The sequence below is a fragment of the Thalia democratica genome, chromosome 6 (assembly GCF_965202585.1).
Source record: "Thalia democratica chromosome 6, ktThaDemo2.hap1.1, whole genome shotgun sequence".
Classification (NCBI taxonomy): domain Eukaryota; kingdom Metazoa; phylum Chordata; class Thaliacea; order Salpida; family Salpidae; genus Thalia; species Thalia democratica.
In genome coordinates, this window is record NC_139170.1 from 2890943 (window position 1) to 2915353 (window position 24411).

Here is a 24411-nt window from a genome sequence, read left to right on the forward strand (position 1 = left end):
AGCACTAACAAGTTATAATAATTTTGTGTAAAATTTTATAGTCTACATGATACACTTCTTTTCAGGAACAGTTCTTGTTAAAAACCAGAACCATATTTTTGGAAAAGTTACTGCAACAAACAGGGTGGCCAAAAATCTGAGATTTTGGAAAAATCCTGAACTTGAAAATTCAGGCTAAAAAAACCCAGAATTTGACTAATGTTATAAAAAAAACCTGTAACTTTGAACAAAAATCACTAATAACCTGAAATTTTGAACAAATGATTATCTTTTTAACTAGATATAAGTTTGATAAATAAATGTGAAACTAGTTATAAAAATCTTAAAGCATTCAAAAGTTATCTGGTCATATTTTTGATATACAGAAATTATATAATATTAGTTTTGTAGTATGTTATAGTATAAAGATATATTTAAATCAAAATCACAATTGAAATATTGATGTTTAACTACTTATGTACTAATTTCATTACCAATTTTTTTTTACTTTAGCTGAAATAAAATGATCAGTTTTAATTAAAATAAAAATTCTGAGTTAAAGGCATTTATATTTTATTTTACTTGGATAAGCTACTTACTACCATTTTATCTTTTTTTTAAGTATTTAATCACTAAGAAATTTAAAATTAAAGTATCCACAATATTTTAAAATTAAGTTTAAGTAAAGTAATTTTGCCAAGTGGAATAAATTATAATGCTAATTTTACTCACAGGTTTAGCTGAAGTATGAAATAATTTTTCTGGTTTTCAGTAATTACAAGTAATTGGCTTTGTTTTAAAAATCAAATGAAAATGAACTGCTGTTACCAACCCTCTGCCACGGCTGTCATCTCACCCACCTACTTTGTTGTTGAGGACTACATCTTGTACAAGGTCCACAACAACAACAACTCTTGCCTTACCAGAATGGACTCGATTGTTGAGACGGACTCTGCTAACAACAAGACCACTGTTAACATTGTCCACAGTGCCATTGACCCTTCAGAACTGAACCATTCCATCAGAATCGTGGCGGAAGAGTACCAGAGGAGGTATGAAAACAACTTTCCTGATTTTTTTGAGGAAATAAAGAATGTCAACCCAACCTGTGAACATATTGAAAGTACTTTGAAGCGCTTGACCCAAATGATATTTAAATTGCCGTTGAAGCCAATGGCTAATTCTGTGAATGCTGTCATCACAAATCAAAATAGGTTTGTGCTGAAATGTTTTTAATACATTTTATTTGTCAAGGTTTTAACAAATTAAAATCAATAACATGTTAAAACAATCCAAAAATAAATTATTGTTATAAAAGGTTTTATAAATTTGTGTGACTTTTACACTGGCAACTACTTATGTAATTAATCAAAATTCTGGTAATTTCAAAACCAAAAATTGAAGAATTAACTATAAAAAAGTGTTCATGTACTTATGCCTAACTCAGATCAGTTGAATTTTTATTTTGATAAGTTATAGACTATAATGTAAAGTCTTTAATATTCAATTATACAATGATTAATACAACATAAAAGTTATTTTATAACTGATGATAAGGTTGCTTTGATTTTATATGATAAAACTTTCACAGGTACAGAAATGGTTATGACTACTCTCACATCAAGTGGGGCCACATCATCGGTTTGTTAGTTATTGCAGGGGTCCTAGCCCAACACACGGCCGAGATGAAAGGCGACCAGAGCGAAGAGGTTGCCCTCATCATAAAGTGGATCTCGGATTTCATTGAGACCCACTTGTCCAACTGGATCAGGCAAAACGGGGGCTGGAACAAAATGCTGGAGTGGGGCGACAGAAACGGCCACTTGATAAAAGCCAACACTGTCTCGACCAGGTCCGCCATGTCAATTGGTGTCCTGGCGGCTTGCGTGGGACTTGGTGCTATGTTTATTTCCAGAAAGTGAAAAGGACAAGTTTGTCAGTCACCTTAAAAACTGGTTGTTGGATTTTCTGTTCATCTACACAGCATTGCCATTTTGTTAACATTTTACTCTCGGTTGTTCAGAAAAGGAGTTCAGACTGTTTTTGGGGACATTTTAACTTTCATTTTTCTTTTGTTTCTATCAAAAAACTGGTTGTGTAGCATGATAATATATGATGATAAATTGTAAAAGTTTTCATTTTTCTGACTAAAGGTTTTCTGTCAAAATCTTTTTATGTGATATAAAAAAACATAAATGCTACAAAAAATAATTGATAATTTTAGTTTTCTTTGATATTGAATTCTATAGTTTTTCTTTCTGTTTCAAGGTGTAAAATTAATTGTTTTAAATTGTTTACTTTAATCAAATTTTCGTTTTAGCTGCTAAGTTCTGCATTCCAATAAAGGTTTATATAGATATTAAATGACGACTAATACATTCTAAATATATGAAAAATGCCAATTTTAGACTTAGCAAACAAATCAAAGTTCTATAAAGCTCTATACTATCTAAATATAAAAGTTTCATTGATAAGTTATTGAAGTTTTTTTAATAGTTATGTTTTATTTCTGTTAATTACTTAAGTTTATTCACTTACAATTTATAAAGGCTGTTTGCTAGTATTAATGTTAATTTTGTTAATTATAAGTTTGTTAGGGTTAAGTTTACTTTTTGTTTATTAATTTAGTTTTATATTAAGTTTACTAGCAAATGTTTCTGTAACAAGCTAAAATTTTCAAGTTTTTAAGTTCTGTTAGCAAAGAATAATGTTTTATATTTTGTAAGTTCAAAATAACTATTTGTTAGTTGTAATAAATTTAAACTGCTTGTATCATTACAAACAACACATGATTTGTTTAAATTGGCAAAACCTTTTTAGTAATTTACTTTTACTACCAATACCTGAATTTTTAGTTTTCTTTCCATTTAAGTATACTTAGTTACATGTGTAAATTTAAGTTAAGAAACTTAATCTAAAGATTTTCTATTTTTAAATGCATTTGTTATGAGCAAAAAGCTTTTTTTTGTTTAAGTTTAATGTTGTTTGAATTCAAGTAACAATTGTAAATAAACTTTCACTATAATAAATGCACTCTTGATGTTTCAAATACAAGTTTTTCGTTTTCTTTCTTCTAAATATAAATTGTAAATGTCAAAATAACAAATCTAATTTTGAAGCTTAATTATATTTTTGTTCAAAACTTCAAAGTTTTTCCGAAGGTACTTGGTTCACTATAACAGGTTTAATTTTTTTTCAAGTTTTTTCATTGATTTTTTTCACCATTCTTGTTTTTTCAGCACTTTAACACATAATAGAATGAACGCCTTGTTGACCAGAAGTTGCCTGTCCTGCTCCAGGACCTCAAAGTTCTGGGACATCAGGTGGGCCAGGAACGTTGGAAAGAGGTGCCTCTCGTTAACCACTAAAGTAAACAGCAACTTATACAACAGAAACCAGGTGAATAGCAGGTTGCTGTGCAAGAATGTGTCGGGTTTAGTTCAAACCAGGTTTTATTCCGATTTTCCTCCCCATGAAGTGTTGGCCCTGCCTGCGCTGTCGCCCACCATGGAAACTGGTACAATTGCCAGGTAAAAACTTGTTGTTCATGTTTAGATTGTATGATTTATATGGGTATTTTAGTTAATTTTTGATATAAAGTGTTTTTATAATGATTGTATTACATTATGAAATTAAAAGAAAAAAGTTATGATTCATATATCTTCCCATTTCTTATATTATACAAAAGTCCACTCTTAATAAAATATATAAATATAATATTGCAGCGAAGCTGTGTAACTTTTGAACAATTTTTACTGAAGTGTTTTAATATTTAATGATTTTTCACTTTTAACAGATGGAAACAAAAATAGTGATAAATTTTATATAGTTTTTCTTATTGATAGAGTAACTTTTCAAAGTAGTTTAATACTTAAAGTTTTGATATTTAACAGAAGAAAGTAAAAATTTCTATAAACCTTATCTGCTGTTTAATGGTTGACTTATGGTTTTATAGAACCTTTTGAAATTAAATATATCAAAATATCCATACAGGTGGGAAGTGAAAGAAGGTGACAGCTTCGAGGTGGGAGACTTGTTGGCCGAAATAGAAACGGACAAGGCCACCTTGGGTTTTGAAGCGGCTGACGAGGGAGTCCTTGCCAAAATACTGGTTCCATCGGGTGCCAAAAACATCGAGATCGGAACACCTGTGGCCATCGTTGTCGATGATGAGAGCCACGTTGCTAAATTCGCTAATTACACACTCGGTTTGTTATTTTCCATTAATTAGCTCTAGTTGTGTTTTGTCACTTGAATAGTTTAAATATGTTTTATAACAAATCAATTGTCATTGAGGTAATTTTAAGTGTAAGCATTCAATTGTATTTTTTTACCCAAAGTTTGCACATTCTTTACAAAATCAACAATCTAAAGTTGACAGAATAACAATTTTTATCAGATATTATATGTTATGGTTTCTTGATGAGATACAACAACAGAAGTATTTAACATTGTACTAAAATGTTCACACCAACACTTGTCTTTAACAATTCACACAGTATTTCTTAAATTTATGCAATATTCATATACTTTACAGACTCAGCGAAAGCTTCAACTTCTTCTGCAAGTTCTGCACCTGCAAGCGAACCAGCAACGCCTGCAGAACCCACACCAAGTTCTACTCCTGCTGCCCCATCAACCAGTTACCCCTCACACACGGTTGTTGACTTGCCAGCTCTTTCACCTACTATGACCAGTGGTTCTTTAGTGACGTTAGTTGTTTGTTATGTTATTAAAAGCCCTCCTGTGCCATAAATTATTTCAAGTGTAAATTTTTAGTCAGTAAAAATTCTAAATTAAAAACGTCAAAGTCTTTAGTGTAAAAATTTTAATGTGTTTTGTTTAATTGCTAATTGGTTTAAACTGGTGGCAGATCATTTTAATTTGCTTAATTCTGTAACAACGGGTTAATTATAGTTTATAAATGGTATCGTTGGGATAGAAAAAAAAAAAGGTGTTTTGCCATGTATGGCTCTTAAGTTTTAGGTTTAATTTGTTTAAGCTTTAACTACTATTTAATTTTTTTTATAGAATCTGAGAATAACTATTGTTTAATTTAGAACTAAAGTTGTACTAACATCGAACAAAAAGTAAAGTTAGGGGTTTAGTAATGGTTAGAGATAAAGGGTCATTAAGGTACACTCTGTAAAAACTTAATTCTGATTAATATTGTTACCAGGTTATAAAATGTTAGTAAATTTTACAAAGTTATTACTTTTTGTGAAAAAAGACTTAGTGTTTTTAATTTAACAGAATAAATATTGAACAACTCTATAAAGGGGTAAATAAATTTAAAAAGGTTTGTAGGGGAGTTTATAATCAAAGTTTACTTTAATTTATAACACAAGTGTCTTTTGAATAAGTTAAAAGTAAACTAAAATATTTTGTTTTTTATCAATTAGCTAGCTATGAAAATAAAGCTTGGTACAAAGTTCAATTGTTAATTTTATTATATTAAACATCAAATTGGTGGGAAAATACGACATCATTTAATTAATTATAATCCATTGTTGGCATCTTGCCCAGCAAGATTAAGTATTGTTGTTTACAGCTAACTTATAAGAAGTTATTAATTAATTGCAAATGTTTGTGTTTACTTTTGATTTTTTTTGTAAGTTGCATATTTGCCAGTTGTTACGTTAAATTAAATAAATTAAAATATAATTGTATTTCTTTAAATTTAAAATTGACTTAAGTTTTTTCAGCAATTTTGATTTTTGTTGTTTTATCTAAATAGAACTTAAACTTTTATTTTAATCTATGGAGTTTAATTGTTTTAAATAAATAAAAAGCTAAAGTTTAGCACCACATTGTTTATGCTTCATTATATAAAGAGTTAGGAAACAACTTGGTAATCAAATTAAAATAAATTAATATTTAAACTGTTTATATATTATTACTAGTTATAATATAGCTTTTTTTGCTTTCTTTTTGGGAGACCAAAAAAGTTATCACATATATTATTTTAATAATTTTAATAGTTTTCATTATGTTTTTCTAGTTGGGAAATAAGCTAGGGATCAAATATTATAAAAGTATTATACTAAAAAAATATATTATTTGTTTTTATTTAAACAGTTGGGAGATCAAAGTAAAATTTCCTATATAATAAATTGAAAATATTTTTATTTTTAGCTGGGAAATCAAAGTAGGAGATCATATAGAGGAAGGTGATGCAATAGCCATGATTGAAACTGATAAGGCTTCTGTAGCTTTGGAAGTCACTGATGAAGGTATTAAAAATATTTAATTTATTTTTACTCTATTTTTTTATATAAATTTTAATGATTGAAACTGATAAAGCTTCAGTTGCACTAGAAGTTACATATGAAGGTGTATAATTTTTAAACTTAAATAGTTTTTAATTGTCGATAATTTTAAAGATTTTAGCAGAAGATTCAACTATTATTACTAATTTCAATTTCTATTAATTTTTATACATTCTTAAGATACCTCGCCAAAATCTTATCAAAAGAGTTTATTATAAATTAGTTTTATTATTTTAGGATACCTAGCAAAGATCTTGGTGGGAGAAGGAACCAAAGACTTGCAACTGGGGACCCCACTTTGCGTGGTTGTCGAAAATGAAAGCGATATAGCTGCTTTCAAGGACTTTAAAGCTGGTGAAGGTAGTGATTATATTACTAAAATACTAGTTTATCAAGCATAAAATTCACATGTGTTCGAATTAAAAAAAAAAGTCTGCATCTACTAAGTTTGTGTAAATTAAAGACATTCTTTTCTTTTATTTTTATTTTACTACGTTTAACAAATTTAAAGCTGGTAAAAGTAAATAATAATTATTGTTTTTTTATATGATAATTATCAAGCATATATTTTATATAAGTCTGTTTTTGAAATTAGTCTATATGTGTTAAATGTGTAGTATTTAAATTACATTTACTGTTGGATTCATTCAAAAGTTTTTTCATTGAAGTTTAAAGTTATTACAAGACTTATGGAATATGCTGAAAAAATTTTTACAGCATCTCAATCAGCTGCACCAGAAGTAGAAACACCACCAACTCCAGTTTCTCCTCCGAAGCAACAGAAAGTAGAAGCGCCGGTGCCAGTTTCACAGGAACAAAATGTTTCTTCGCAGGAACCTTCCACAGGAAGATTGTTTGCCAGTCCTTTCGCCAGGAAACTAGCCAACGATAAGGGAATTGACATCAACCTATTTGCTGGTTTGTTTAAATTTCATAAATTAATACAACTTGTATAGAATAATATTAAATAGAAATTTTAATTTATGTTCTTTAGAATATAAATGTTTTAATTATTTTAACAATAAGGGAATCGCCATCAATATTTTTGATGGTTTGTTTAATTAACATGATTTGCTAGTTTTATGTAAGTATAAATATTTTTTTGTACTTTATGAAAAAGAATTGTTCTACTAATAAGTCTTTTACTGCTGAAAATAAAGAAAACTGATGAAAGAAAGTCTAAGCAATGTTTTGCTTTAATTTAAAGCTCTGTGGACTTTGCGATAAACTATAGGTTAATGTTTTTCTTTGTTCAGATAAATTGCTAAGCTGTTCATTCTTGTATATGAACAGACATTGTAAATTATTATCACAACAATTTTACTTTAATTTTTTTCATAACAATACTTTTTTTATTAAAGAATTAACAAAAGATTAAGTTATTAGTTTGACACTTAAGCTCTAAACTAAGTTATTTTTTTGTTTATAAGAGTTATTAGCTACAACTTTTCATTAATTTTTCTACAATTAACTGATTTTGTGCTAATTTTGTTATAAAAACATAGTTTTTATTTAAACATAAACTTAAATAATTAGTTATGTAATCTCTAATCTTAAATTTAAAGAGTTGTTTTTATGTTTTTGGTAGAACAATTCAAGCTCTATTGTGTAGAATTAAGCGCAATTAAAAGCTTATTAAGTCATTATATGCAAATGAAATCATTATATGTACATCAAATCATTGTTTGTAAACATCATTACTTTACAAAGTCTGTATTTCCTTATATATATAGCTAAATTGTTTTTGTTTTTTAATTTAATTTTTAAGCCTAAATAAACAATAAGTGTATGAGAAAGCAAATATATGTTTATTTACAACTTAAAATGAAAGGTCTTTATTCTTTATATACACGTTCCAGTATTTATAAATTTTGTATAAAAAACATATTCAATTTTAGTCATTTAAAATAACTTTGTAAAGTCTCCTGTAGTATAAATTGTATTAAAAATAAGCAATCGAAGATATTAACAATGGTCATACAAACTTATTGTTAAGTTCTCTTGATAGTTTTTAAACTTAAATATTTTTTTAAAGGACTTGGTAGCGGGCCATCAGGTCGCATTGTAGCAGCAGATTTGAACAAAACACCATTAAAACCAGCGCAACAGCAACCATTAGCACAACCAGCTACAACACCAGTTGCTGCAACTCAACCATTTGCCGCTGGCGATTACACTGATATCGATGTCACCAACGTCAGAAAGGTTTGGAATTGATCTTGTTTATTACAACGTTCATTAGTATTTTTCAATAAATAAGCTTAGAAACTTGGTATCTAAAATATTAGTTCTAATCATGATCTTATTTAAAATATTTTTGACTAAGATCGTTTTGCACATAAATTATTATATTATGTTATAGCTATACTTAATGATAGAAAAATTATTTATTAATTTATTAAAGTAGATGTGTTATCAACTTCTATCAAAAAATATCATTTTTAATAAATGATAGTTAAAGGTAATTAAATTATCTAAATAAAAGTGGGTTAAAAAACACATTTCGTTAGTTAGATAGTAAAATTTTTGGCTGCAATATAAATGTTAGCGAGTAGAAAAAAAATATTGATCAAAATTTGCTTGAATAAACAAAAATGTTATTGAGTTTGTATGCCCACCAATAGCAAACTTTGTTATTTGTCGAAAGATCGTTCCTTTTTGTTAAAAGAAAAACCCGACATTAAAAACATGCTGTATAACAGTTACTATAATTGTTACAATAAATTGAAATCATCAAAAATTTACATGACCTGATAGTCATGCTTTGTGCAAAGAAAGTTCGGAAGGCTAATTTTAATTTTTAAATAATATATAAAAGTAGGTGAGTAAGTATAAGTTCAAACTATAAAAGATATATATTTTAACCTATTTTGTTTAGTCATACCATTGAAAAATATTTTAAATCTAAATGCAAAATAAAATCTAGTTTCAGGGTTGCCAGAAAACCTTAAAACCTGGAAAAACCTGGAACTTGACAATTTAGGCTGAAAAAATTTGAATTTGAGAATTAAAAAAAAACCTGGAATTTTTAACATGTTAAGTAGTGAAACTTCAATTTTAATCAAAAGTATATCATATAGAATTTAAAAAACTTAATTAGAAATCACATCTAAAGTATCTTTACAATTTTTTTATACTATTTAAGTTTGTTACCTTAAACTTAACTTTATACTAAAAGTAAACCCAAAAATGTGTACTTTTGAAAACCTGGAGGAAATTTTGAAAACCTTGAGAAAATTTGCCAAAATCATTTGGCAACCTTGTGGTTTTGTTTTTGTTAAATTTTAAAGTAGCTGCCTTATAGATTATGCATAAAAAGTAAAGTTTTTTGTATTTTTGCAAAAGTTATTTATTAGAGGAGATTATCGAGGAATTACTTGCAAAATTATTGTAAAGATTATCATAGGAACTACTTGCAAAGTTGTTTATTTGTTATTTTCTCACGGCAATAGTTAATTTCGTAAAACAAATATTTGATTTCATACTCATTTGTATTTGTTTCTACAATTTTTTCTTCTTACAAAACAGCACGTTTTTATGTGAATCTTTAAAAATAAATGTTTTTGAAAAAAAAAGTTAATCATTAACTAGTTCATTGCTACTGTAAACCTAATTAAACATTTCAATATATAAATGTACTTATTTGCCAACAATATTTTTAGTAATAAGTTTTTGTTGTATTTTTAATATTTTTCGACCTATATAAATTATACGAATACACTTATTAAAATGTACTTAAAGACCTTATTAAAATGTTTGATGTATTTATTTGTTAATGTAATTTATAATACGTTCTGTAATGATATTAACTATAAATCCTACTTTAAACTATGTAAGTGATACAAAATAAACAATTACAATTTAAATACACAAAACAACTTTGTAGCTTGTACAGCCAAACTTGTTACAGCTTGCCAGAAGCTAAATCATTTTTAAACAAGTTTTTATTTAAAAACACAATACTTTTTAATCAAACAGTATACATTATATTTGTACCAAATGTGTTTATCTAAATATATAAATTTTTTGTTTACACTTACAAACGCCTACAATTTTTTGTTTGTTTACTTTAAAAAATATTGATTCAAAAAATAGTTTAGTTCAAGCAGTTAGTTTATCTGGGTTTCACCCATAAGTATATTTAAAATTTAAGTAAAATTTTAAGTTGTGAACAAAGTTTTATTTCCTGAACTAAAAAAAAATAACTTTAGATATATCTTGGGTATGGTTTAAAGCTGAAGTTACTAAATGGTATCAAGAAACACCAATCAAAACAATTTCCAAATTCTTTAAGCATTTTTATTCATAAATAGGCACATATTGTTGTTTTTAACTTTAATATTATTGTAATACAATAATACAGGTATTTCTTAAATTGTCGTTTCAAAACATTTAATTTCGGTATTGTTCAAACATATTTCTTCATATTGTTATTTTTAATATGAATATTATATACCCATATTTCTTGATATTGTTGTCTTACATAGGTGTGTTTATGCGTATTCGTATTGAGAAATTACCTCATTTTTCTTTGAAATACTAAATTATTCATTAGCTGTTGTGAGGTAATTCTATTCAGAAGCAGAGTGGTTTACGCAGGCTTTAAAAATTTGGATAATTAAAATACTCATTATGGTGTGATGATATTTTAAAGTCTATTGACCCCACAATACTTAATACAAAAGTTAATTATAAGTTCAATTACTTTTCTGTAAAATTACTATTCCCTTCAACTAAAAATATTTAACAGGTAAAAGCAAATAGGCTGTGTAAATCTACAAAAAATTCAAATTATAATTTGACTTACATACTAGTTAATATTAAACATTTCATTTATTTAATATTTTTTCAACAGGTGATTGCAAACAGACTATGCGAATCAAAACAGAAAATTCCTCATTATTATCTGACCACTGACATTGAAATGGACCAAATTATGGAAGTTAGGAAAAATTTCAACGACAAGTTACAGAAAGGTTGATATATCAATTAAAATTAACTAGTTTAGATGCAGTATCAATTAAGTTGATAATTTTAAAAGTATTTAAACAAATGTATTTATTTTAATCAATATATCTATACTAATTACACATAAGCTTTCAAATAAATTAATTACTACCATAAGATCTTATTGCCCACAAAATAAGTTTTCTCTTATTCAATGTTGAAATTACCAATGTACCGGTATTTACTAATTGAATATTTAGCTTAGTAAAATTTTTGGTGAATAACCAAACATTATTTTTACAGACGGCAGCAAGTTATCAGTGAACGACTTCATCATTAAAGCTGCTGCTTTGAGTTGCTTGAAGGTCCCTGAAACAAACTCACAATGGAATGATACTTTCATTAGACAGTAAGTACAAATATATTTAATATACAAACAATATTTAAGTATTTATTAAGCTTTGAGTTGCTTGAAATTCCTGAAACCAATTCTCAATGGAATGATACTTTCACTAGACAGTAGGTGTAAATATATTTAATATACAAATAATATTTAAGTATTAGTAAAGCTTTGAGTTGCTTGAAAGTTCCTGAAACAAACTCACAATGGAATGATACTTTAATCAGACAGTAAGTTGAAATACATTTAATATACAAACAGTATTTAAGTATTTATTAAGCTTTGAGTTGCTTGAAAGTCCCTGAAACAAACTCTCAATGGAATGATACTTTCATTAGACAGTAAGTATAAATATATTTAATATACAAACAATATTAAAGTATTTATTAAGCTATGAGTTGCTTGAAAGTACCTTGAAACCAAATCTCAATGGAATGATACTTTCATCAGACAGTAAGTATTATATTAGTTATATAATATAAAATGTTTGTTAATCAGCATCAACTTGCTAAGGTTGTAAAATTACAATTTTTTTAAACTTAACTTTCTAAGACGAGTAGTAATATTAGAAAGTTTAGATTCAAAAAAATTTCTTGAAAACTTAAATTTTAAAATATAGTTTGTAAAATTTACAAAAGACTAATATTATCAGACAGTAAAATCTCTTAAGTAAGACTCACAATTAAACTTTTGTCAGACAATTCGGTTTCCTTCATTAATTATTACTCAGTAGAACTCACTAATAATTTATTTAAATTGAATATCAAGCTAACTTGCTATACTTATGCCTGTAGAAAGTTTCAAGTATAGGTTAAAATAAACAAACGTTTATTTATTATTCAGATGCTTTTAATACGTTTTTTTTGTGTAGAAAAATTCACTATTAATTTTAGGAAATAGGTATTAAATCCTCTTTTGTTAAACTTATTGGACAATGTGTTTTACTTATTAAATTATTAGTGGGACAATAACAAATAGTAACTAGTTGAGCGTCACAACTTCAACAACGAAAAATTTATTGGCATTGAAAATTGTATCAAAAATGTTAGGTTTCAATCTAAAAAATATTTTAATCCAACAATTTTGTTTTATTCATTAAAGAAGAACACAAACATAGTGGTGTGCAGTTTAAATAATTACTCATATCTGTTTTAAGCCTTCGGTTTAATTATAGACTATATTGAAATGAAGACATCTTAAGATACGTATATAAATACGTCGTCTTAAAATAAACTTGAGCGTTTTGAATTTAATTAAAAACAACTAAAAATCTGTTTACTGTTTGTTAAACGTATTGTTTAACCTACAAAAGTGCACATTTGTATATCAATTTTCAAATTTTGTTTAGCTTCAAAGAAGTATTGATACTGTATAGCCCAATTAATTTAAGTACTACATAACAAGTTTGGAGACACACTTATTGCAAATTTTTATTAAAAAACTGATTTTTTTGTGTTTAAATGCTAATTTATAAGTTCCATTAATGGACTGTAGTTTTTCTTTATTTTTCACTGCCAAAGTAAGTATTAAACTGAAAAATTGTAATTGTTGTTTTGAAAAACTTTTAGTAAAGTTTTTTTAAGCAATTGGGTTATTTTATTGGTTTTTATGTTTTATGTCTTAACTACGTGGTCTCCAGTAACTTACTGACTGCTATACTTACGAGAAGTAAATAATATACAAACAGTATAAGTTACAAAACTATTTCCTAAGTTATGAATAAAACACACTTTGAATAAATGCAATTTAATTTATTTTCAATAATAATTCTTAGTTCTGAAGAAAGAAACTATTAAATCACGACACAAATAAAATCTATAAAAAGTATCAACAATCGTACAGTTACATAAATACTAACATCAACTCCGCTATGTAGACGTTTTCTTGATTCTCGATAATTGAAGTAAAACGTTAAACTTAATCGTAACTAGATTATACCGCAGAATAACTTTGCAACTAACTTTTAACGCGTATTTGAAAGACAAACGCCGATATATACGCGTCGGAATGAAATTAACTCCTTGAAATAATAAAAATGTTTGTTTTTTATAAAAATATGTTTGTTTTTTTAATACTAGAAGCACGTCACAAATATCTGCGTAAAACACTCCACAACATTCGCTTTTTAAATACGAAAATGAGATGTTAATATCATTACATTGTTTCTTTTTTAATTTTCAATTTTAACGTTTAAAGCCTGGTTTTAAATAATTTAAATCCTTAAAATCCTACTTAACTTTAAACTTTTTTGTAATTCTTAAAAGGTCGGGTAAAAAAAAAGTAAGAAAAAAGAAACTGAATAACTTATTATCTCAAAAGTTACATAATTTACAAAAACTTAGATAAAACACAACATAAAGACAAAGTAAGTAACAATGATAGTCATTTAGTTGTCCTCAGGCTTCTTATCCTTGGGGTTCTTGTCCTTGTGCCTGTTGTCCTCGGGCATCTTCTATTCCGGCGTTTCTCTTCCGATTTCTTCTTCTACGGTGGTTTAATTAGCAGTAACGAATTGTTTTAATTTGCTTGTTCTTCTCTTAACTTCAAATTCAAAAATTCATCGAAATCACTTTTTGGCATAGAAAATATTCATCTTTTCATTTCCCATCATTGTAGTATTCATTTGATTGAATTCATTCCAAAAAATACGCGGCTCAACAAAAAAAAGTTGAGATATTCTTTCAAGAAAGTTTAGTAAAAACTACTATGTTATTATGCCAAAAGACAATAACGAAACTGTCAGAATTTACTTTCAAACCCATTTTTTTATACAAAACAAAACAAAAATCAAGCATTTAAAGATGCATTATAAGAAAACTAATAGTTTAAAAAACATGAAAAACTTTAACTTTGTTTTTAACTTAGAAAAACATATGTTCTTAATATTCAACTCGCAAACTTTAATAAACAAAACAGAAAACATTTTCTTTAAAATATTTTAAAAACAATAAGTAGTATTTTCATGCACAAACTTTTAAAGGATTCAACTATAAAATATTTCTATTAAAGCAACACAATACTTAAGCATTATAGAAATTTATAAAGAGAAAAATTTAGCGAGTGCTATTTTCGATCGTTAACAGTCAAAACTAAATGGGAGTTGAAAGTAATTTAAAATTCAAAGTTTATAGGAAAAATTTATCACGAGTCGAATTGAAAGCTTTAAACTTGAACTTGATTATTTTACGAGCAAAAAATCTGATAAATCAGTTTTGTTTTAAAGTTAGAGTAAAATGTAGTTACTAAAATCTCAATATAAAAATAGGCTTATAAAACTTTTTTATACTACAATTGTTATGTCTTAGCTTTTAATTAATTAGTACCAAGCTGTAATTTATAATATAAAAAACTTCATAACACATCATTAAAAGTAAAAAAGCTATAAACTTTACAATTCAGAAATTTTATCAGAAAAAATACAAAATAAACACACTTAATAGTTTCTTTCAGTATAATTTCTTAAAAACACTACCTGAGTTTAAAAAATATTAAAATAGGTGTTCATGTTAATAAAAAATTACAATTTTTTACCTTTCTTAAAATCCGTTTCGTTATTTTTGTGAAAATACTTATATTTTATCTTCAAAAGGCTTTATGATAAATGTTAAAAGTTTTAGACCTGCTATTAGTAATTCTGACTCTTTTTTATTCTGTGTTATAATTTCTTTTTTGTCAAAGGAATTAAGTACTGCCAAATTGTTTTTCTCTTTAGCTAATATGTTGCTTGATACGCTTGTTTGTGATTTTGTTTTTGAAGAATTGTAATAGCCTGAGTCTTGTTTATAACTTTTAAGCTGCACTGTTGGCACTTGATATTTTGGCTTGCTATCATACTTTTTATTGTAACTGATATTTTTCTGCTGTTGTTTCTGGTGTTTTTCTTTGCTAAGTTTACCTTGTTTTGCTTTAAAAGCAAAAGCTTGCTTATAAGCTCTACTAGCTTTTATTTTCTGCTGTTGGAGGTTACGAGAATGATGGTTTACGTTAAATATATTTTGTTGAAGTTTTTGATTGTAGTTTGAATTTTTATCTACAGCATACTTAGACCCTTGAACTGTTTTACCATTAGGACCTGTCACGTTTGCGGCTTCTGACATGTTGTTTTTACCTACGACAATATCAAACTGGACTTTCTCTCCTTGTGCAAGAGACCTTAAGAATTTGTTCGGGTTGTTTTTTATGATAGCTGTATAATGAACAAAAATATCGCTGTTCTGATCATCACGATGAATAAAACCGTAACCTTTGCGAACATTAAACCATACTACTTGACCAGTTACTCCAAATGCTATAGTGTTTTTGGTTACCTGAGCTTTTTCTTTGGTTGTTTGAAACTCTTTGCTTGTATTAGATGTTTTTGTAGGTAAGTGTTGATGACATGACAAACACTGTGCTATGTTAACATTATTACTACTATTCCCATTGTATGATTTTCTTGGTTTAAAACTATCTCTATCTTGGTTATGTTGACGATAATTGTAATTATGATTAATACCATTATCTCTAAAATGAAAATTTTGTTGATAATTAGGACGAACTCGCTTATGGTAATTTATTTTAGACCTATGCTGACTTTGCTCATACTGCTGTAGTCTATTGTAATTAACTTGGTTAGGTATTAATGCGTTTTCTTTATAAGCATTCCATATGGCTTGTCCTTTTCTTTTAAAAACTTCTAAGCTTTCATCAAAGTGTTCCCTAATCTTATCTTTAATCGAAAAGGGCATTAAGTATGCAAGAAAAAACTTAATTCTGTCCTGCTCTGGACATTTGGCCCAACTCACGGCTGTAGCAAATATTTTATTAAAGTTTGTACAATCATCCCAAATTGGAATTTTGTCTAAAATTTCAGCTAACTGATTGTCCCTATTAATAAAAAAGTTTCTTAAAGAACTGTAATTTCTTTCACCTCGTTCTGTCATTTTATAATAGTCTGACAACTCTTCTCTCGGCCAAAACCCAGTTAAAAATTTATACTTTTCTGTATTACTAGAAATATTTTCATTTAACATTTCCTCCTCGAAAAAACTAATAATATCACGAGGGTTTCTTACAAAGTCTAACCTTTTAAACTTCTTAATTAGTCTTTGCGCCTTAAATGTATCGCTAAAATTATCAAAACTAGTATCATTACTTTCGTAATCATCGTAAAAATGTTCGCGTTTTTCTAGCATCGCACGTTCGAAATGTGGTGATCTAGACTGCTTTAATCTATTATTTAGTTTTTTTATTTGCTTTTGCAAAATTCTTAACTCTTCTTCATTTGTTAGCTGCTTAACTTCGCTTGATTTTCTAAATTGTTGTTGAATGCTGTTTAACTGATAAAATTCAGCATTATCATTCATCATCTCTGCTTGATGAGAATTATTAAGATTGATATCGTCATTGTTGTTTGTGTGCATTTATTCTGTTGACTGCTTAAAGATTTGTAACCAGAAGATTCAAGGTTCTTAAAAGACACTGCGTGGTTTCCACTTTAAGCAAATAGGTTTACTTTCGAGCTAGTTTAATATAGTTACAAACTTATTCCTAAGTTAGGAATAAAACACACTTTGAATAAATGCAATTTAATTTATTTTCAATAATAATTCTTAGTTCTGAAGAAAGAAACTATTAAATCACGACACAAATAAAATCTATAAAAAGTATCAACAATCGTACAGTTACATAAATACTAACATCAACTCCGCTATGTAGACGTTTTCTTGATTCTCGATAATTGAAGTAAAACGTTAAACTTAATCGTAACTAGATTATACCGCAGAATAACTTTGCAACTAACTTTTAACGCGTATTTGAAAGACAAACGCCGATATATACGCGTCGGAATGAAATTAACTCCTTGAAATAATAAAAATGTTTGTTTTTTATAAAAATATGTTTGTTTTTTTAATACTAGAAGCACGTCACAAATATCTGCGTAAAACACTCCACAACATTCGCTTTTTAAATACGAAAATGAGATGTTAATATCATTACATTTTTACTCTGAGTGGCTTTTTGTTGAAAATTACTATAATTTACTAAATAAATTTTGATGGCCTTATAATGACGCTTACAAAAGTTTAAATATTTAGTTTTGTCTAATGGCATATATTGGTTATTTTTTTATGAAGATCTGAAAAAAACTAAGTTTCAGATATTTTATTCAACTAAACTTTTCAAAGATTCTCATCAGATTTTGCTTGAAATATTCAACTGCATCTTTGACGTCGACCAGTTTAAACAAAAAACAATGAATAATTAAATAGTATTAAAACATGCGACCTCCTAGTTTTAATTTGTTGTGTAGGATGTTTTTGATTGTTGAATATCTATTTGAAATAAATGAGCTTTGAAAAAGAAAATATGTAGTTTAGACAAAGAGCGGTTTAAAGGAAATAACAATGAATTATTTAAAGATTAAAACAATCAAACTCGTGAGCTCTTTAGTTTAAGTAACTAGTGTAGGAAGTTTTTAATTGTAGAACATTTTCTTGAAATGCTTGGCTTTGAAAATACAAAAACAATTTTGTTATAAAGTTTCTAAGAAATAAAAAAATACCTAGTTGCAGGCAATGCTTGCACAAAATTTTAAAATTTCAAACATATTTTCACTGACTTACTTGTGAGTATAATATGTAGTTGGAAATATAATTATAAGTTATATATTATACTGATTGTAAAGTAGTTATAGTTTATAGTCAATGTTGTTTTTTTCAAATTTCATAATACTTTGATTAACTCATTATAAAACTAACATTAACGTACACTATAAGTTTTTTTAAACCATTTTAGTAATTTATCTAATTTAATGGATATGCTACTTGTTCTGAATAGGCTTTTTTCCATAAAATAAGAATTTAGTTGAAATGTTAGTAAAGTTAAATGTTTTACTTAACTTACTATTTTATACTTAGTTTAACTATTAATAAATAAAACATTAGCAGTCATATAAATTACAATTTTGTTTCTGTAAATGTAAAAGTATACCTAAGTTAAAAAATTAGTATATAGAGCAACTACTTGAAGTACTTATTTAAAACCGAAAGCACACTTATTTTTTATAAATAAAAACAATATTCTATATTTTCATTTATTTTAGTGTTTTAATTGCTTCCTTTATTTAGTGACGCAAGCTGTATTACCTGAACTATATGTAACTGATTGTTCCATAAATATAAATTAAAAGACCAACAAATTTATCCACTTTTAAAACAGCTTAACGAAAAACTTGTATTTTTTACTCTATTTTCTCTTTATGTAACTTTATAAAGATTTTAATTACTGTATCACGAGGCAGTAAAAAGTATAAATATTTAATTTTGTCAAATGACTTATTTTTGAATGATTGCTTTGTAATTGCTCCAATTATAAGATAATTGAGTTTTTATCAGTTTAAAAACTTACTTTTTAATTTTTATAAAAAACTTATTAGAAAACTGTTTTTGCTGGTATTATTATATAATAGTTTTCTGTATCAACACATTCATTTTGTTAAGAGTATTAATAAAAAGTTAACAAATATAAACTGTCTATTTAGATGTAAATCTATTTTAAGCTTAGTTGAAATATATAATTCAACTATTTTGTGTTTCAGTTTAATACATTTAAAAACTGTTGAAGATTACCACTAGGTAAAAAGGATTTAGTAATAAATTATTCAACTAATTTTTTAATCATGTGATTTTTATTTTAAGGGATCACATGCTATAAACGCCAAAAATATTTTAAATTATTCAGCTTAAAATATACTTACTCAAAATATTTAAAAAAATATAAATTAAATATGAGTACTAAATATTATAAGTAAATTAAATATGAGTCAACTTTGTACAGAATAAAATTTTTATCTGCTGCAAGTAAAATATTTGCACAGAAAATTTTGACCGAAAACACATACATTGTTTATTTTAGTTATATGCTTTATATAACAGTCTTATTTATTTTTTCTTGTAAATTAAAATTAATTTATTCAAGTTTATCTTCAATGGGTTAAACATTATTTAACCCTAAGTATTTTACTTAACACATTAAATCTTTTCGTTGCTTTTGATACAATTCTTTGATAGATTTATATGAACAAAATCATTTTCACTGATAAAATAAAATTTGAACTTTTATTTAAACCCTTGGAATAAAAAGTTGAAAAAAAAAATTACAAATAAGTTAACATAAATTATCGTTAAAAATTTAATTTGTACAAAAGCAAATGAATATCGTTTTTTATTTTCGTACGATAGTATAAATTTATAAAAATTAGAATATATAGAGCAATTAATTCAAGTACTGGTTTAAGATCAAAAAGCACACTTATTTGTTAAAAGTAAACAAGCAATACATCAAGACTTCCTATTATTTGACGAAACAATACAGTTTTATTGCCCTAATTTATTTGTAGTTGATTGTTCTATAAATAAACATTAAATTGATCAAACAGTATTTGTTATCACCTGCAAAAATATACCATCTGTAAATTTTATTATATACATCAGTTAATATTTTTAAAGATTTTAATCACTGTGTCACGAGATACTAATGAACTGATGAATATTTAATTTTGTCATCTGACAGTAATTGTTATATCTTTCTTATTTATAAGTGTTTTAACAGCTGATTACAAGCTTCGTTATGTGAATATTTCCTTGAAATTTTCTTATGTATAATACTACTATAAATACAACAATATTCTATCAAAAATAGCTTGGAAATTTTTTATATATTATAATACTATAACTACAATAATATTTTATCAAAAATAGTTTGGAAATTTTTTATATATTATAATACTATAAATACAATAATATTTTATCAAAAATAGATTGGAATTTTTTTATATTTTTTTAGGGTAAGTATGTAAATGTACATTTGATCATGCATATTCTGAAAAAAAAACATTGCTGTAAAACTGTCTTCAATTGTTTGATTGTGTCTATAAGTATAAAAACTTGTAAAGTTATTTTAAGATACCTGTAAACTGAGTAAAAAGAGTAAAGTTTAAAAAACTGTTCAAGCTTCAAAATATTTGAGATTTAAGTTTCTGTAGACAACAATAAAACATATTTGTTAAAGTGTAAAAAAAATCAATTTATATAATAAATATTTTTATTAACTAATTTCAACAGATTCAAGACAGTAGATATGTCAGTAGCAGTTTCAACAGACAACGGATTGATCACACCAATTGTGTTCGATGCACAGACTAAAGGCCTGAAAGACATCGCTACAGAGGTCAAAGATTTGGCTACCAGGGCCAGAAGTAACAAATTGAAACCTGAAGAATTTATGGTGAGTGATGATTAAGAAATTTTATAGCTGGGTGTGGTATATTTTTAATTAATATGGTAAATGTTAAAAAATAAAATTAAAATAATACAAGTTTGTTGTTAAAATTAAGTTATATGACATTTTAAAATTTATCCCATTTTAAAATACATTTTTTTTTATATGAACATTCATTAAGAATAAAATTAATTATCAAGTTATGACATTTAGTGTGTTAGATGAACTTTTATAGACTTTTTTTCTTCCACAAAAGTTCTCATTTTAAACAGCCTCAAATACAGTAGAATTAATTTATAACGTGATGAAATATTTATTGGTTTTACATATTGGTTAAACTAACTTATTTTAAACATGTTGAAAACAGTAATGTTTTCAAATTTATTCTTCAGGGAGGAACTTTCACAATAAGTAACCTTGGAATGTATGGAGTGAAACACTTCAGCGCAGTTATAAATCCTCCTCAATCCTGTATTCTTGCCGTCGGAGGAGCAAGGAAAGAATTGGTTCCTGATGAAAATGATAAGTTAGTTTGTTATATATTATTTTTTTGTTTGATTAATATGCATAAACTTAGTACTTATGCTTATTGTTAATAATTTTGCTAAAGTTTAAATACACTTAAGACTAAAAAATACGCCAATCAATTTATTTTATTATAGTATTTTAGCTGCAAAGTTTAAAATTTTGAAAAGCCCAGGCTGTCTAATCACTAAGGCTGTTTTTAGCCATAAAGACTTATACTCTTAATTAAACATTGTAACTGTTATCTGTTATACTTTGTTAATTATATTTTAAAGCTAAGGAACTTAGTCAAGCAAAATAATAGTAGTAGACATTAATTGTAGCTTGATTTTTTTTAGTCTTTTCAACATTGTGTTTCTTATATACTTAAATATCATGATAAAATATTTGTTTAAGGTTTGTTGCTTTTGAAAACATGATTTTAACTGTAAAAGCACTCAGAACAACAAATTTGTCTCGTGTTTAGTCATTTTATTATGTCATTAAAGTTACGTCAAGACGTAGAAATGTCGTAAATTACACAAAAACAGATGTCAAGACTTTTATTTTATGGGTTTCATTTAATGATAGTTTGTTCACATTAGTAAACAATTTAAATTTATAGACAAAGTAGTGTTTACAAATGACAAAATAAATTAAATTTATGAAAAAAAAGTTAAAAAGAAAATGATGAAATTTATTCCTCAATTAATTTAAGTACTTCAAAATAAAAACACACGTTTATTGCAATGTTTCTTTTATTTGTATATTGATAAAGCCTAATAGTTTTTAAAAAGTGCTTATATGCCAATTAGTTCGAGCACTTATAAACAGAAAATTATATTTATTGCATCACTTCCCTTTATATATATATTGATAAAAGCCAATAGCTCTAAATAAAACCCAATTAATTCAAGTACTGTATTGAAAATCAAAGACACACTTATGCAAACAGAATAAGCAATGTGTTGTCAATTACTTGAAATTATTTCCTTGCACATGGTTCTAATTAGTACTTTTATATCTGAAGGTTCCACAATAAATGGGTTTATATGTTGTATTGATTAGTTCAGGGATGTAACCTGTTATACTTTTAGTGTTTCCATATCATATTTAGCAAGCTTACTAGTACTACATGGTTAAAATTGTTTAGTTAGGAAAATATTTAATTTTTCAATCAAATTTTTTAACTACCAATTTCTACAAGGTATATTTGAGAGGCTTGTCTATTTGGGTTCTAGCTAATATTTTTAAAACAGGGCTCTACCAAATTGTTAAGATATTACACATATATTTCAATAAAAAGGGGTTCTAACTGATAACTTTTCTAGGGTCCGGGTAGCAACCGTGATGTCGGTGACGTTGTCATGCGACCACCGAACAGTAGATGGCGCCGTCGGGGCGATGTGGTTGAAAGAGTTCAAATATTTGATGCAGAACCCCATCCATATGCTGCTATAGAAAAAAAAATTGTGATAGCAGTTTGAGTGTTTTCTACATGCAAGTAGTTTTAATATATTGCTTCGAACGCAAAATGTTTTTTGATATTTTAATTTTATAAAGAAATTCTTTCGAATGCAAAATTAGAAGTTTTAGGTTGTTTAGGATATTGCTTAAATTTTTTAATAATATTTTACATAGGTACTTGCTTTTAAATTGTTTTTATGTTTAAACAAAGTCTTTTATTTATTATTACTTTTAAAAACTTTAGTTTCAAATGATTATCTTTACATACTTTGATGACCTTTATTCTGCTTTTATGACGTAATAATTGTTAAATACACAAAGAAAAAATCTTAAGCACTTTTTAGTACTTGAAAAAACACAAGTACTTTTTAAAATTCATTGTTCAAATTTTAAAATAATTCTTTTTAATGTTAAAAACAATTTATGATCAAAATAAATTTCAACTTTAAATTTTTCACCTATTAATACAAAAATCTTAGCCACTTTTATTGAAAATTTATTTATATACATTTAAAAATAAATTCTGCTACAAAAAACTTGAATAAATTTACCAAGTATTGGAAGTTATTGATTTATTTATAGACATCCCCACATGTTAGAGACGTTTGCCATATGCTTTCATTTATAAATAAATATTTACAAATAAAAAGTTTGAGTTCGAAACTTTTCAAAGAAATATTCCAGTAATTGAAGTTATTCAACAGAAGATAAGAAATTAATTTCTCCACTTGCATTGTTTGTTCGAAGTGATCAAAGTTATTTTAATTCACACGTCATGATTGAGAAATAGTATAAACTCATACTAAGTAAATATGGTATGTAGATTTTCATTGTAATATTATTACAATTGCAAAATAATTTCAAGATAAATAATTGATTTTACCGGAAAACACACCTAATATAAACATTTCGAAATAAATAGAAGAAATGTTCGAATAAACTGACGTTTAGTCATAAGTTTTTAAATTTTATTATTATAAAAACTAGGTTAAAGTTACTTGATTTTTTTAAATTCAGGTCATCCTTTGTTGGGGAAACTATGATTTCATAAATTGATGTTTTTATACTTTTTTGCTCAATTAATATTTTTTTAAGTTGAGTAAAACTTTTAGAATTTTTTTTTTAATGTTTGTTTAAAACATTGTATTTTTACTATAAGGTAAAAAAAGTGGTACATTTTTATTGATACTTTTTACAACAAGTTTATAGCAATTTACTACGAATGTATATTTGCAAAAATCTATAATTTTCACAACATTGCAAATTTCAACTTGAATGTCAAAATATTTTCGGCGACTCTCTACCGCTACTCGTGACTATTATGACGTAGTAACAACACTCGAAGTCGAGAGGAATTTTTATTTACAATTAGCACACGAGTTTACTATTGAAGATTTGCTAAAGAATTTGACGTAGAAAAAAATTGACCTTTATTAAACTATGAATCACAATTTCTTTGAATTATAAGCTCTCTCGCCCTAGTTACTAAATTGTTTCAATATATGTTTGTGTGATAGTTAACTTTGCAAGATTTTTTAAACTTACTAAGAACATAATAGTGTATTTTAGTTAAATTTTATTATC

General features: G+C 26.4%; 2 protein-coding genes across 3 annotated transcripts; both read left to right on the top strand.

Moving 5' to 3' along the window:
• The first annotated feature begins 717 nt into the window (after positions 1-717).
• Positions 718-2970, top strand: LOC145837793 (apoptosis regulator Bcl-2-like). The gene is made up of 2 exons (XM_082945238.1): positions 718-1193; positions 1571-2970. The coding sequence occupies exons 1-2, from the start codon at positions 787-789 to the stop codon at positions 1899-1901; spliced, it is 738 nt and encodes a 245-aa protein (XP_082801364.1). The 5' UTR covers positions 718-786; the 3' UTR covers positions 1902-2970.
• Positions 2971-3101: 131 nt separating this feature from the next.
• LOC145837792 (dihydrolipoyllysine-residue acetyltransferase component of pyruvate dehydrogenase complex, mitochondrial-like) lies at positions 3102-23326 on the top strand. Of its 2 annotated transcripts, none has more exons than XM_082945236.1 (13): positions 3102-3161; positions 3219-3509; positions 3973-4187; positions 4517-4691; positions 6115-6212; positions 6486-6608; positions 6966-7166; positions 8284-8453; positions 11104-11224; positions 11499-11604; positions 20700-20862; positions 21249-21382; positions 22692-23325. In XM_082945236.1, the coding sequence occupies exons 2-13, from the start codon at positions 3238-3240 to the stop codon at positions 22819-22821; spliced, it is 1908 nt and encodes a 635-aa protein (XP_082801362.1). In that variant the 5' UTR covers positions 3102-3161; positions 3219-3237; the 3' UTR covers positions 22822-23325. The 2 variants fall into 2 exon arrangements, with proteins under 2 accessions (XP_082801362.1, XP_082801363.1); XM_082945237.1 differs by lacking the exon at positions 3102-3161 and having other exon boundaries at positions 3222-3302; positions 3372-3509; positions 22692-23326.
• Positions 23327-24411: the final 1085 nt, after the last annotated feature.

Bases quoted from the DNA above. Each gene is read 5' to 3' on its own strand.
- LOC145837793 (XM_082945238.1), top strand. From the start codon at position 787: ATGAAAATGAACTGCTGTTACCAACCCTCTGCCACGGCTGTCATCTCA. The intron at 1,194-1,570 runs GTTTGTGCTGAA...AAACTTTCACAG, and splicing joins GTCATCACAAATCAAAATAG to GTACAGAAATGGTTATGACT.
- LOC145837792 (XM_082945236.1), top strand. From the start codon at position 3,238: ATGAACGCCTTGTTGACCAGAAGTTGCCTGTCCTGCTCCAGGACCTCA. The intron at 11,605-20,699 runs GTAAGTACAAAT...TAATTTCAACAG, and splicing joins AATGATACTTTCATTAGACA to ATTCAAGACAGTAGATATGT. The intron at 20,863-21,248 runs GTGAGTGATGAT...TTTATTCTTCAG, and splicing joins TGAAACCTGAAGAATTTATG to GGAGGAACTTTCACAATAAG.